This window comes from Corylus avellana, chromosome 10 (genome assembly GCF_965113065.1).
Source record: "Corylus avellana chromosome 10, dhCorAvel1.hap1.2, whole genome shotgun sequence".
Lineage (NCBI taxonomy): Eukaryota > Viridiplantae > Streptophyta > Magnoliopsida > Fagales > Betulaceae > Corylus > Corylus avellana.
Window position 1 is genome coordinate 20,683,688 of NC_142499.1, and position 11,800 is coordinate 20,695,487.

The 11,800-nt window shown below is 37.0% G+C and overlaps 2 protein-coding genes across 2 annotated transcripts; one reads left to right on the top strand and one right to left on the bottom strand.

The window, feature by feature from the left end:
* Positions 1-40: 40 nt before the first annotated feature.
* Positions 41-3,020, bottom strand: LOC132161732 (uncharacterized). Its single transcript, XM_059571915.2, has 7 exons — positions 2,703-3,020; positions 2,323-2,587; positions 1,511-1,708; positions 736-1,417; positions 534-643; positions 391-450; positions 41-297 (listed from the first exon to the last, which is right to left on the bottom strand). The coding sequence occupies exons 1-7, from the start codon at positions 2,874-2,876 to the stop codon at positions 233-235; spliced, it is 1,554 nt and encodes a 517-aa protein (XP_059427898.2). The 5' UTR covers positions 2,877-3,020; the 3' UTR covers positions 41-232.
* Positions 3,021-4,660: 1,640 nt separating this feature from the next.
* Positions 4,661-7,552, top strand: PTAC13 (plastid transcriptionally active 13). The gene is made up of 4 exons (XM_059607536.2): positions 4,661-5,077; positions 5,895-6,073; positions 6,722-7,082; positions 7,266-7,552. Exons 1-4 carry the CDS (start codon positions 4,664-4,666, stop codon positions 7,344-7,346), a joined length of 1,035 nt encoding a protein of 344 aa, XP_059463519.2. The 5' UTR covers positions 4,661-4,663; the 3' UTR covers positions 7,347-7,552.
* Positions 7,553-11,800: the final 4,248 nt, after the last annotated feature.

Genomic DNA, 11,800 nt, shown 5'->3' on the forward strand with positions numbered 1-11,800 from the left:
TACAACACTCAGTAAACGGAGAGATTGTAAATCCAACAAAGACATACTACTGCTATAGTTTCCCAGACCTAACTAAAGATAGGATGTCAACTAGAACATCTAATTCTAGGGAATGAATTAGTAGTCTTAATGCTGTACCAAAACAGAGACAGCTTCTGTTAATTGTTGTTCAAAACATTCACACAGTTAAACATCTTTTGCAGTAAACAAAGTTACCGTGTCAGCCTAAGAATCATTCCTTTAAACAGTCAATTTCTTCTGAGCGATAATCTTGAACCAGAGAACTACGACTTTTTGCTGCAATTTCAAAGAACATGTTAATGACTCTTAAGTCTGCAAACAAAAATGAGAGTAAACATGGCAAAAGAAGAATATAAAAAATGAGCTAACCAGGGCTTAAAATTGTTATGCATTGTGTTATGGACTTCACTGCAGTCAGAGAATCTGGGCCTGCAGAAGTGAATCAACTCAATAAATTTACAATATATGGATTGCATTAAAATTGTAATAAGGCTGAAGAACAATTTTATCACCATTGATATTCATGCCTTTCCCAGACAATACTTCTGTCACAGTTGATGAATATTCTGACATAAGTTGATTGGCCCTCATATTAACATCCACCGATTCAGGAGATGATGAGCTTCATTCAAAATGTAGAATAGATTGTCAGATAAAGGAATCGGATCCACAGAAGTAAATAAGAAATACAGTATACTCGAAGAGAAACAATACCCCGAAATCGTATCAACAGAAGAACCCAGGGTAGGATGGCAAGTATAGTCAACACCTTCCAAGCCTAGATCAAGATCTCCTAACATTTCGGAGAAGGAGAAATCTCCAAGTGCGTCTAAGTTAGGAAAATCAATGTCAAAAATGTCCTCTTCCTTTCCAGACTCAGCTGTAGAAATTTCACCAACGATTGGTTTGTCTGAATTTGTTGCTACATCGGAAACATCAAAATCTAGTCTTCCTTTTACATGATCCCTCCTACTATGCCTCTTCAAGTTTGTCTTGATTGGCGATGAAGCAGAAATGCAATGGCTTCTCTCCATGGAATACAGTATTTGACTGTTTGGGCTCACCGTAACTCTCTTGGAAGAGATTACAGTGCAACGGGTAGGGGTGACTGCTTGAGAAGTATTTCTGTTACTGCAATTTGCACTGGAAGAGATCTCCAGAGGAGATGTGGATTTATCACTTGGGGAGGAGTTTGGTTTCACAGGTGTCTTGGGGTCAGATGAATTGCTTGGAATAGAGAGCAAAGGCTGGTTGAACAAACATTTAGCAACACTGGATCCTTGAACCAATGGCTCATCAGGAAGACAGTTATCAGGTGATGATCGAATTGCACAAGAGGGCTGAGCAATTTCCTGGCAATCAAGTGCATTATCCGATTGCGGAAGTGTATTCACACCTGCCAGAAGAATGGACATCAAATTCATTTGGGGACTGGAAATAAGAAGCATAAGAGTCACAACCCAGATGCATAAACCTGAATAAAAATTACCTCTGTTTGTGAAGTTCCTGGCGGGTACCTTACTGCGAGATCTCTTTGCAGCTTGAGCCGCATCTATAGAAACTTTACAGTCCTTTCTCTTTTTCACAGAGGGGTCTGTGATTGGTGAGGGTAAACTTCCAGGCTTCATAATGGTGTTGATTGGCGTGGACACTGGATTCACAGTTGGTGTATTGTTTACTGGGCAACCTAATCGGTGGGCACCAAGACAAACAAAGTCAATAAACGACAGCCACTTTTCAGGAACCTATCCATAGGTTGTCTTCATGTTCAGTAGGAAGGACATACAGAATAAGGTTCATAATTTGGAGAATAATTGATAATCATTCTTCGTATAATAAGTTGACCCTAACAAAAACAAGTAAAATGTAGAATCTAAAACTAATCTCCAAGCACAATTCATAATCTCACAACCAAGTTTTTGACATTCATGGTCCAATTAAAATGCTATCTGGGATACCACACATAAATCAAAACTAGATCTTTATCATCATAAGTAGTTCCTTTGATATCTCCCAAAATTGGAAAAATCCTAACTAATTCGCCTGTTTTACCCAATCCACTTAGAATCAAATATATCGAGGCCGACTTAGTATAAACCCTAATGACTCGCCAGCAGTACCTTCTACCAATCTATGAAAAAAAAAAAAAAAAAAACAAACAATAAAAGCTCGAAATAGATCTATAAACCCAGCCATTGCATCTAGCTCAGAGATACCATATGAAACTATCTAAGTTTTGTCGATAATATTTTCGAAGTATGCACATCGAACAGAGCTAACAAATTAGGCTTAGGATTGTACCTGAAGGAGAACTATTTGGTAGGAATGGTTGTGAAACCGCCACAACCGCCGATCTGGTAGCGCCGCTGGAGATATTCATCTGCGACGGGAAGCCTCCGCTGGAATTGTAAGTGTTCATGACAGCTTGCATTCCCTGCAAGAGGGTCTGGACCCGGCATTTCTCTTGCTCCAATCGGACCCTTTCCTGATCCACCATCACCTTCTGCTCCTTCAAACAGATATACTCGTCCAACATATCCCCCAAACTCAACAGGCTCTTGGGTGCCTGTCAAAAAGCAAGAAACCCACATGAATTCTCAGATTTCCTAACAAAAACCCAAAACCCAGTTCGTAGAAAAATAAAATAAAACCAAGTGTTTGACAAAATGCAAAATGGGTACCTCTCGAACGGGAGAATTTGAGATGAGAGAAGAAGCTTCGGTTCTGAAAACGGATCGGGTTTCGGAGAAGTTGTTGTCTAAGAGATAGCGGTCCACGATGAATGCGACTTGGATCGGAGTCACCTTCCCCTTTCCGAAAGCCTCTGGCTTTTTAGCTCTGGATCTATTCCTCATTTCCTCAGGGAAAGAAAAAAGAAGAAGTGGATGTGGCTTTAGAGAAAGTCGTGGAGGAAGAACAAATAGACAAATAGAGTTTCAGATCGGAGATAAAATATGGCGACTGGCGAGTGAAAGAGAAAAAGGGAGGGGACGAGGGAGTGAAAGACGCGGGAGTTTTTTGAAATTTTTGGAGGAAGAGAGGGATGTAGAAGCTTTAGCGGTTAATTTTTGGTTTTGGGGCTGGGCTCTCCCTCCCTTTGGACATTTAGAAAGGGACACGTGGAAAGTGATTACCTAGCATTTTCTCAACAAAACACAGGAAAATCATATTTAACCCTTTAATTTATTTATCTATTTGAATTTAATTTTTGAGTTTCTATTTTCAATAATATGGTCATTAGGTTTTACCTAAATTTTAAATAGGTTCATCTAGGGGTGTACAAGTGGCGCAATTATTAACCACTAATTGTTAAATAATTGCTTAAAATCGCTAACCGCCTAGGCCGATTGCAATTTGCAATACCTATTATTAACTAGGTAACCGGAATTTTTATTTTATTTTATAAATATATGAAATTACTTTAAAATTGTAGGTCCGTAATCGTAGATCTATTGTCATCGGCATCCACTTTTGAATTTGTAATGTTGTTTTATGTTTCGGATTTGTAATTTTTTTTATGGAAGCTTGTAGAGGAAACTAATTTTATATTGATTTTTGATTTGTAATTGTTTTGAATTATGAATTAACATACATAATTCTCGGATCACATTTGAGATATGAGATAAATCACAAATAAATAGTAGTATTAATACTTTAGTAGTTTGAATTAACAATATATTATAAAATATGAACACTGTTTCTCCTTTGAATTAACAAATTTGAAGTTTTATATTAAAGAAAAAAAAAATTATGAAATTATTTATGAAAACCAGTTTATAACAATACTTAATAACTGCTAGTCACAGTTATTTAAAATGGAATAACCGTCTAAACTGGTTGCGATTATGAGAAAATAACTGCTACCATAACCAATTGTATACCTCTAGATCCATTAGTCACTTTTTTGTCAAAATTGATTGTGTATTTCAATTAACATGTGAACTTCCATTAACACTTAATATCAATGTTATATCATTAAGCGTCAAGTAAAAAATCAAAACAAAATACTTAACTTTTAAGTTGACATTGATATTAAATGTTGACATTGTCCTTGGTGTGTCAAACGAGAGTCAAGACACACATAGCAAATGAAAAACATTAACTTTGACGATAAAACTTGGGTAAAACCTAAGGAGTTTATTATTAAAATTAAAAACATAAGGTTTCTGGAAAAAAAGTGGGGGAAAAATTATTCTTTCTTCCCATGAACTACCACGTGATAACCATTTCCTCCATTAATTACCAACTTTACATTACGACCCCATCAAATTACTATTTCATTACCAAAACCTTTATTCCGTCAGTTAAGACCGTTCAGTCGGACGATTAACTGTACTGTTAACAGGGTTGACCGTCTGACTTAACGACCTTGACTGATGGAAGGAAAATTTTGGTAACGAAATGGTAGTTTGATGAGGTCGTAATGTAAAATTAGTAATTAATGAGGAAAATTATCATCGCATGATAGTTCCTGTGGGAAGGATAATTTCTCTAAAAATAAAATGATAGGATTTTTTGTTTGGGAATGATACTCTCAATTTTTTTTTATTGAACTGGACTTTGAATTAACACAGGCCCATTGGTAATGAGGTCCATATCCAATACCAGGAGGACAATAACGTCCACTTATCATCTCAACCAAATGGCCCTCCTCTGTCAGAAGAAGATGAAGCTAGGACTTCTGCTATGGAGGAGTCCTTCCCAACACTCTCTCTCGCTACCTTCCCTTCCCTTTCCAAGCCCCACAACCAAACACCCCATCCTACTCATCTCCGCCAACACCCAGGAGGAGCTCACGGCGAGGGAGAGGAGGAGGCTCAGGAACGAGAGGAGAGAGAGCAAAGGCGCCACCAACTGGAGAGAGCAAGTGGAGGAGAGGCTCATCAAGAAGCCCAAGAAGAGGTACGCCTCTTGGACCGATGAGCTCAACCTCGATAACCTCGCTAAGTTGGGTCCCCAGTGGTGGGTTATTCGGGTTTCCCGGATCAAGGTCCAGGATGCCGCCGAAGTCCTCGCTCGCTCACTGGCAAAGAACTTCCCGGACATGGATTTCAAGGTAATTTTAATGTTGATCGTTTTGATTCCAAGTATGAATTACTGGGTCTTTACGGTTGTTACTTGCACGGGAATGCTCGTGTTTTTAGCTACGAGCTAATTGGACTGTCTAGGATGGATTTTTTGAATGAATGCAACGCGTTCAAAGCATTCAAAGGCCTGAATTGGAAACAAATAGTGTGTGGTTCATATGGAAAGTGAACTGGAATTCAACTATAATTCATGTACTCTGCCTTGTTATGGTGCTATCACTATGTATGATGTCCGATATGCTTCCTGAGGAGGCTTGCTTGGTAAACTTGGAAATCTCGTAAAAATAACGCGAAATTCAGGAATATTCTGATAAGAACTTGCTGAGTGGTGCATATTGACGCTAACACAAAAGCGGTTAAGGGCTTGTTTAGACACCTAGGTAGGATAAACTTGGCACCTAATATTAGTGGTACATAATGGCAATGCATGTAGTATGTCATATGCAGCTAGCACTCATTCTTGTGTGTCATGATTTTATATGCATATCTGTAAAACCATAATAACTTCAACTGGGAAGCTTAAATTTGAATCTGATAACGATGAATGATTGATGAGGTTCTGTTTGCCAACTTCTTCTTCAATAACACCATGGTAGAGTACAGACCAAGTATGTTATATTTCATCTTTTCACAGTTTGCATGGCTACATGTTAAAATTATTTACACTTTTTTCTGTTTGATACTATTATTTAGAAGTTGGAAGTTCGGCTGCAAGATAGTAAACAGTGGATGGTTGGGAAAGTGAAATTATATAGCTTTTACAACCCCGTAGTGTTTGATTTTCAGGTCTATGCTCCAGCCATCCATGTGAAGAGGAAATTGAAGAATGGTTCCTACTCAGTCACACCAAAGCCCCTGTTTCGTGGGTGTGTTTTCTTAAGATTTGTATTGAATAAAGAGATACATGACTTCATAAGAGAGTGCGATGGAGTTGGGGGCTTTGTTGGTTCCAGAGTCGGAAATACGTGAGTATTGATTTTTGTTTTTGTTGTACTCGAAAGATTTGTTCGAACCACTTGTTTGCATTTTTTAGACAAAATAATATGTAATTCAAAATTCATATTGCCTAATGTAGAAATTTTGGTGGATGGGATCATGGGAAGCACTGCATTACAGAAAGTGTGGACATCATAATGAACAGCATATAGCATTGGGCTTTAATGCAAAGAAGGAATTCTGAAAATACTAAGAAAGATTGTCAACTACTCCATGTAATTATCAAGTAAATTCTGTGTAGGTCTCATTTGGGTCGCCAGGTTTCATGTCATGGTGGACTTGTATGAGAAATATGTGAAGATTTTCAATCCATTTAATGACTGCAGGCTTTACCTAAGCCTGAAAAGAAGGAATCTAGGACACTTAGATACCTTCTGAAGGAGTTTCTTGTCAATATATGAGCTGGGATATGGGTTTATGCTCTATCCAAAGAGGAGGACATTTAACTTTTTGGGTTAAGTTTTCTGGTTTGCTGGTCTTATGAGTCCCCAAAGAGCCATCTCTCATTCCTGTTGATTCCAAATCTTAAAATCATGTTCAATAGATGTTCTCTTGGCATACTACCTCCATTGTGTACTTTCCAGTATGTCAATTAAGAAGCTGTTCTTTCCATGCAGGAAAAAACAGATCAACAAACCTAGGCCAGTATCTGTTGTTGATATGGAAGCGATCTTTAGACAGGCAAAAGAGGAACAAGAAAAAACTGACCGAGCTTTTGAGGAAGACCAGCAAAAGGAAAGCCTCAACTCTGAGATGGCCATTGTTGACTCTCATTTAGATCCCAATGATGAAACAAAATCTGAGATGGATTTGAAGCCAAAAAGGAAATCCAGAAAAGCTTCTGATCCTCTCACAGATGGTTCATCTACAGCGAAGGATTATAAGCTCCTTGTCCCAGGTTCAACTGTTCGGGTTGTATCTGGAACTCTTGCAGAATTCGTAGGCAACCTTAAGAAGATGAATCGCAAAACTGGAAAGGTATGCCATTCTTTATCATAGATTATTTGATTTAAAGAGGTAAATGAGAGAAAATGTGCCTGCATGCTGTTCTAGAGAACTTTAAAGGTCCAATTGATGCTTTACATTATACAAAAGGTCATTTTCTACTAATCTACTTCAGAATCCAGAAATAATTCTTTTAGAAAAATTCTCTTCTTGCAGGCAACTGTGGGGTTCATGCTATTTGGGAAGGAAAGTTTGGTAGATCTAGATGTCAATGATATTATTACAGAGACTAACTAATGTAAATAATGTCTTTCCATATGATCATCATGGGTAAATTTATCAACCATGTGATATATTTCCTTCCTTTACAGATGTTTCTCACTTATCTGTATGGAGAATGTGGTGCCCTGTCATTATGTGAAAGTAAAATATGCTTGTTTCAATATGAGGTGCGGGATATGAGCTGAGTCATGGCTTATATATTGAGTTTCATTATGACAACATCCTTGAGTTGCTTACAATACCGTGCTTCATTAGGTCAGGAATAAGGATTACAAAAAGATGTTAAATTATTGTTAAGGTTAATCAATGGTCAATTCCGAATTATCTTATAGTCTTCAAACACTTACTCATTTGACAAATAATAGAGATGATTTGTCAGATTATTCTGCTTCTCACTAGGTCTCATTACATGCTGCTTGAGGTGGTCAAAACATTTTTTTGCAGAGCACTGGCTTTAAGAAATTTCCTGGATTAATGGCCACAAATGGTACAACCGATCCATCCATATTGTTCATGTTTCATATACCTTTCTAAGTGCATGTGCTGTTGAGTTATCTACAATTCTGAAGAGTCATTTCATTGAGTTGTCATCCACATTAGTTGCTGTGAACATGATTTCTTATTCTTCCTTACTATGTTTGACTCACATTACAGTTCATTTTTTGCTATTCCAGAAAATTGCAGTTTTGAACTTTTTAGAGCAACAAAAAAAGAAGTGCTTTTTAAATTTTTTTACCAAATGGACCAAGGTCTGTTGTGACTATTTTTGGCTTTCTATGCTCTAGCCAGACATTGAGCTAAGGATGCAGCTCTGTTTTGGATAATTAAGTATTTGTATTACAAACAAAAACAGAACTGTACAAAAGCACATGGACATACCTGAGACTTAAAATGCAAAACAGAAAACTCTCAGGTTGGAAAAGAGACTCGACCATAGGAAGTCACCTTTCCAACTTGGAGACTAAAATAGAAAGGTACTGACATTGAGCAAGTATGCAGCTCACAGGACTATTATCTCTAAACTAAATAGGTGCTGGAGGTTGGATTTTGTGATTTTGATGGAGCACGAGTCCAGCAAGCTAGAAAACATGCTATGTTTATTAAAATCTGTTGTTTTTTTTTTTTTTTTTTTTTTTTTTGTTCTTAAAAAAAAAATTAAAAAACAATTCAAAATACAAACAGTTTTTACATCTATATCATATCAGAACATTTTTTTTTCTCAAAAAAAAAAAAAAAAAAACACACCGGAAACACACAAAGATTTGGTTTTTGCCGAGAGAATCTTTGTAGACCCGGTCATTTCTCAAGGACAATATCTAAAGGGCTTGATACTACCACTTGGATTTAGAACTTACACGCAGATGTTCGCAATTTTGATAGCCATACTAATGCCACTCTGCCAAAGAAAGATGATGGAGAGTTGGCCAAAATCGGCACTAAATACTCTTTGAGAGATAACTATCAAATTGTTGTTTTTAGGCCCATCATTGTGGGTTCAAATCCAAGTAGTAGCATCAAGCTCTTTAGCTATTGTTCTTAAAAAATGACCAAGTTTAGCCCATTTCTCGAAAGAAGTTTTTACGGGATCCCTATTGGCCAAAATTTTGACCTTTAGTTCTGGCAAATGAATAATCATTGAGTCCTCCTCTCTCCTTTCCGAACAAAACAACACGTACAAAAAGACTCGCCAATAGTTAAGTAATTAGTGGACCACCTATGAAAAATGTTTATACTATGTTCTTTCTCTCCTATACTTATGAGTTCTTTCACTAGTAATACAGTCAACCTTTTTTTTTCTTTCTTCCCCCTACTTGGAATTGGTTGCCCCTTGGGGTGGTCTTAACATGCTTCACTTATTAAAATCTTTAGGGTACCGACCAATAAGTTTGCCGGCACATTTCTTAAAGGTCTGTGAACTATACAGAAAAACTCTGAACAATCTTTCCCACTATGGCAGCAAAGCTGATGACATCTTTTAATCACAAAAAGATAATTGAAGCCAATAGGCAAAAAAGTTCTGCTGGACATTTATTTATTCATGTTTTTGTTTGTTTATGATGATAGAGCATAGCTCTCAAGGGCATTATTATCATGTTAATTGAAATTCAAGGGTGCTCATTTCTTGCTAGGTCTGCTCCTTTAAGTGCCTGGTCTTACCTATCATCAGATTTTATGGTCCACTAAGTTATGTCAATATTATTTCCACTCTCAAGGGATGCTTTGGTGTGATAGCTATCTCTGATTGGAAGAAGCATATTCTGGATAAGATCCCTTGTCTGATAATGCATACCAGGTAGATATGATATCTTGCTTCCATACATACACAACTTTTTAATATTTAACTACAAAGGCTAATGACAATAATATAAACACAATTTTATAAATACAAGGTAGATATGTTATGTTATTTGTCCTTAGAATATGTTAGTGCTTTTTTTGGTCCGAAGATTTGCTAGCCAGCGAATTTTCTTCATGGTTGAGTTATGAGAGGACTTCATGTACGGCTATGGTGTTCCTGCAAAATAAGGACAAGGTCAAAGTCTTCGGTTGGGGCTGAAGACTCTCTAATACTTAAGTCAGCATCTTTATTTATATATAAATCAGTGTGTGAATGGTGAGAGATGTGTCTGAGATTTATGAGGAGAGAGAGATAGAGAGAGATGAGTCTCCGGGAGAGAGGGGGACGTGGGATGGAGAGGTCTTTTGGAGCCCCTAGGAAGGGCTCGCGTGAGAGGAGGAAGAGAGAGCCAAAAAAGGTATCCCCTTCTCCTTTTATTATTAGGTGCAAAAAATATGGTTGACACGTTATATGGTGAGTGGGTGATGGCATATTGTAAATAAGTGTAAGTAGGTGGGGCTCTATGGTGAGATATTTTCTCTCCAAAATATGTAATTCTTATGTGCATTTTTAGTAAGATAACATGTGATATCTGTATATATATGATTATCACATATATTTTTTATAACCCAGACTTCAATTTAATAGAAGGTTTGTGACTTTGTTCCATGTATGTACGCATGCTTCCACAATTATCTATAAAAGTGGCTTAGTCTATTTGATAATTGGACCTTTCTTCAAGTTTATAGGCTAGGTCAAACGCTTACCCACCCCCCTTCCCATGTGCTGAACTGGTGAAGTGATGGAGATTTTTCTTTCTTCCACATTTCTTCTTCTTTTGGTCACATGGTGGTGTTGGGGGTTCAAAAAGTTACTCACAGAGTTCGTTAAAGACATGCCTATAACAGCTCAAAAGGTTAGTGGTCCATGTGTCAACTTAAATGCTCAAACAAGTACCACTGCCCAAGTCCCTGTTCTCATTTTTGTGTAAATGCCATTACATGTTTTGGGGATCCAATTTGTGCTTTTCTCGTGCACTTTGCAACTTCCAATAGCATTAATATTCCAACCATAAATAAGCTTATTGGGATGGTTGAGATCTCAAAAATTCTGCTCTTCGGATTACTATCTATTCGGATAATAAATGTGAGAGTTTTTATGAAGTCCATATACTTGAACAGTTTGATTAGGTAAACTCTATAAAAGTTCTCTTATATTTTTTATGCAGATAGGTAATAATAGTTGGAGATTCAGATCTTATCGAAACGAAGATTATAATGTGAAGAGAGAGAGAAATAAAAAATAAAAATAAAAAGATCACGACCGGCGGGGACGGATCTAGAAACTATTATGGGTAGAGGCCAAGAGTCAAAAAAATTTGCTGCTAAGAGCCGGTTGGCCGAATTTTTGTTTGTTTTTACCTTAAAATTTTGTTGTTAGGAATTAGAGAGGCCATGGCCAATACCAATCTCCCCTCCTTCTCTCGTGGCCCAAGTTATTGGTGTTCAAATATTCATTAAATAATTAGATTAACAATTTTTTATGAGCTTAAATTTTTTAAATAAGTGATAGTTTAATTATTAGAACAAAAATCTTAATTCGATTCTCATATTTTTCATTCATCAAGCCCACACACATAAGGAAGAATGTGATGAATTTAAACTTTTGAGATAAATTATCAATGTTGCGAAAAGAATAAAAATGTCGGAATAAATTAAAAACCAAAGAAGGATGAAACAGGGACCACATCGAATCACGCGGCATCAGAGTGATTGATCAGTGCTGCCACGTTGATAAATGATTGATCAATGCGAAACAGACGGGCTGGATCGAAATTCAGAGATGGGCCCCCGCTTCAGAACAAAATGGTGATTTCATTGAGTATTTGACCCATCCTTCAGTGGCATTTATCAGCCGTCCATGTTTCCTTTTTTCTTACGCTCACGTCAACATCGAGGTTTAAATGTTCCTCGTGGACACGTACACATAACACATGCATGGCACCAAGCACTTAGGTGGTGTTTGGTAAATGGGTTGGCCTAGACACTGTAGTTGATGTAGATTAATGTAAAAAAAAATAAAAATATTTTATATAAAAAAGTTAAAAAGTTTTGTTTTTTAGTAATTTTTT

Coding starts and splice junctions, on each gene's coding strand:
- LOC132161732 (XM_059571915.2), bottom strand. CDS start 2,876: ATGAGGAATAGATCCAGAGCTAAAAAGCCAGAGGCTTTCGGAAAGGGG. Junction 1,418..1,510: donor CAGGAACTTCACAAACAGAG/GTAATTTTTATT, acceptor TTCTTCTGGCAG/GTGTGAATACACTTCCGCAA. Junction 644..735: donor TCTGTTGATACGATTTCGGG/GTATTGTTTCTC, acceptor TTTTGAATGAAG/CTCATCATCTCCTGAATCGG.
- PTAC13 (XM_059607536.2), top strand. CDS start 4,664: ATGGCCCTCCTCTGTCAGAAGAAGATGAAGCTAGGACTTCTGCTATGG. Junction 5,078..5,894: donor TCCCGGACATGGATTTCAAG/GTAATTTTAATG, acceptor TTTGATTTTCAG/GTCTATGCTCCAGCCATCCA. Junction 6,074..6,721: donor GGTTCCAGAGTCGGAAATAC/GTGAGTATTGAT, acceptor CTTTCCATGCAG/GAAAAAACAGATCAACAAAC.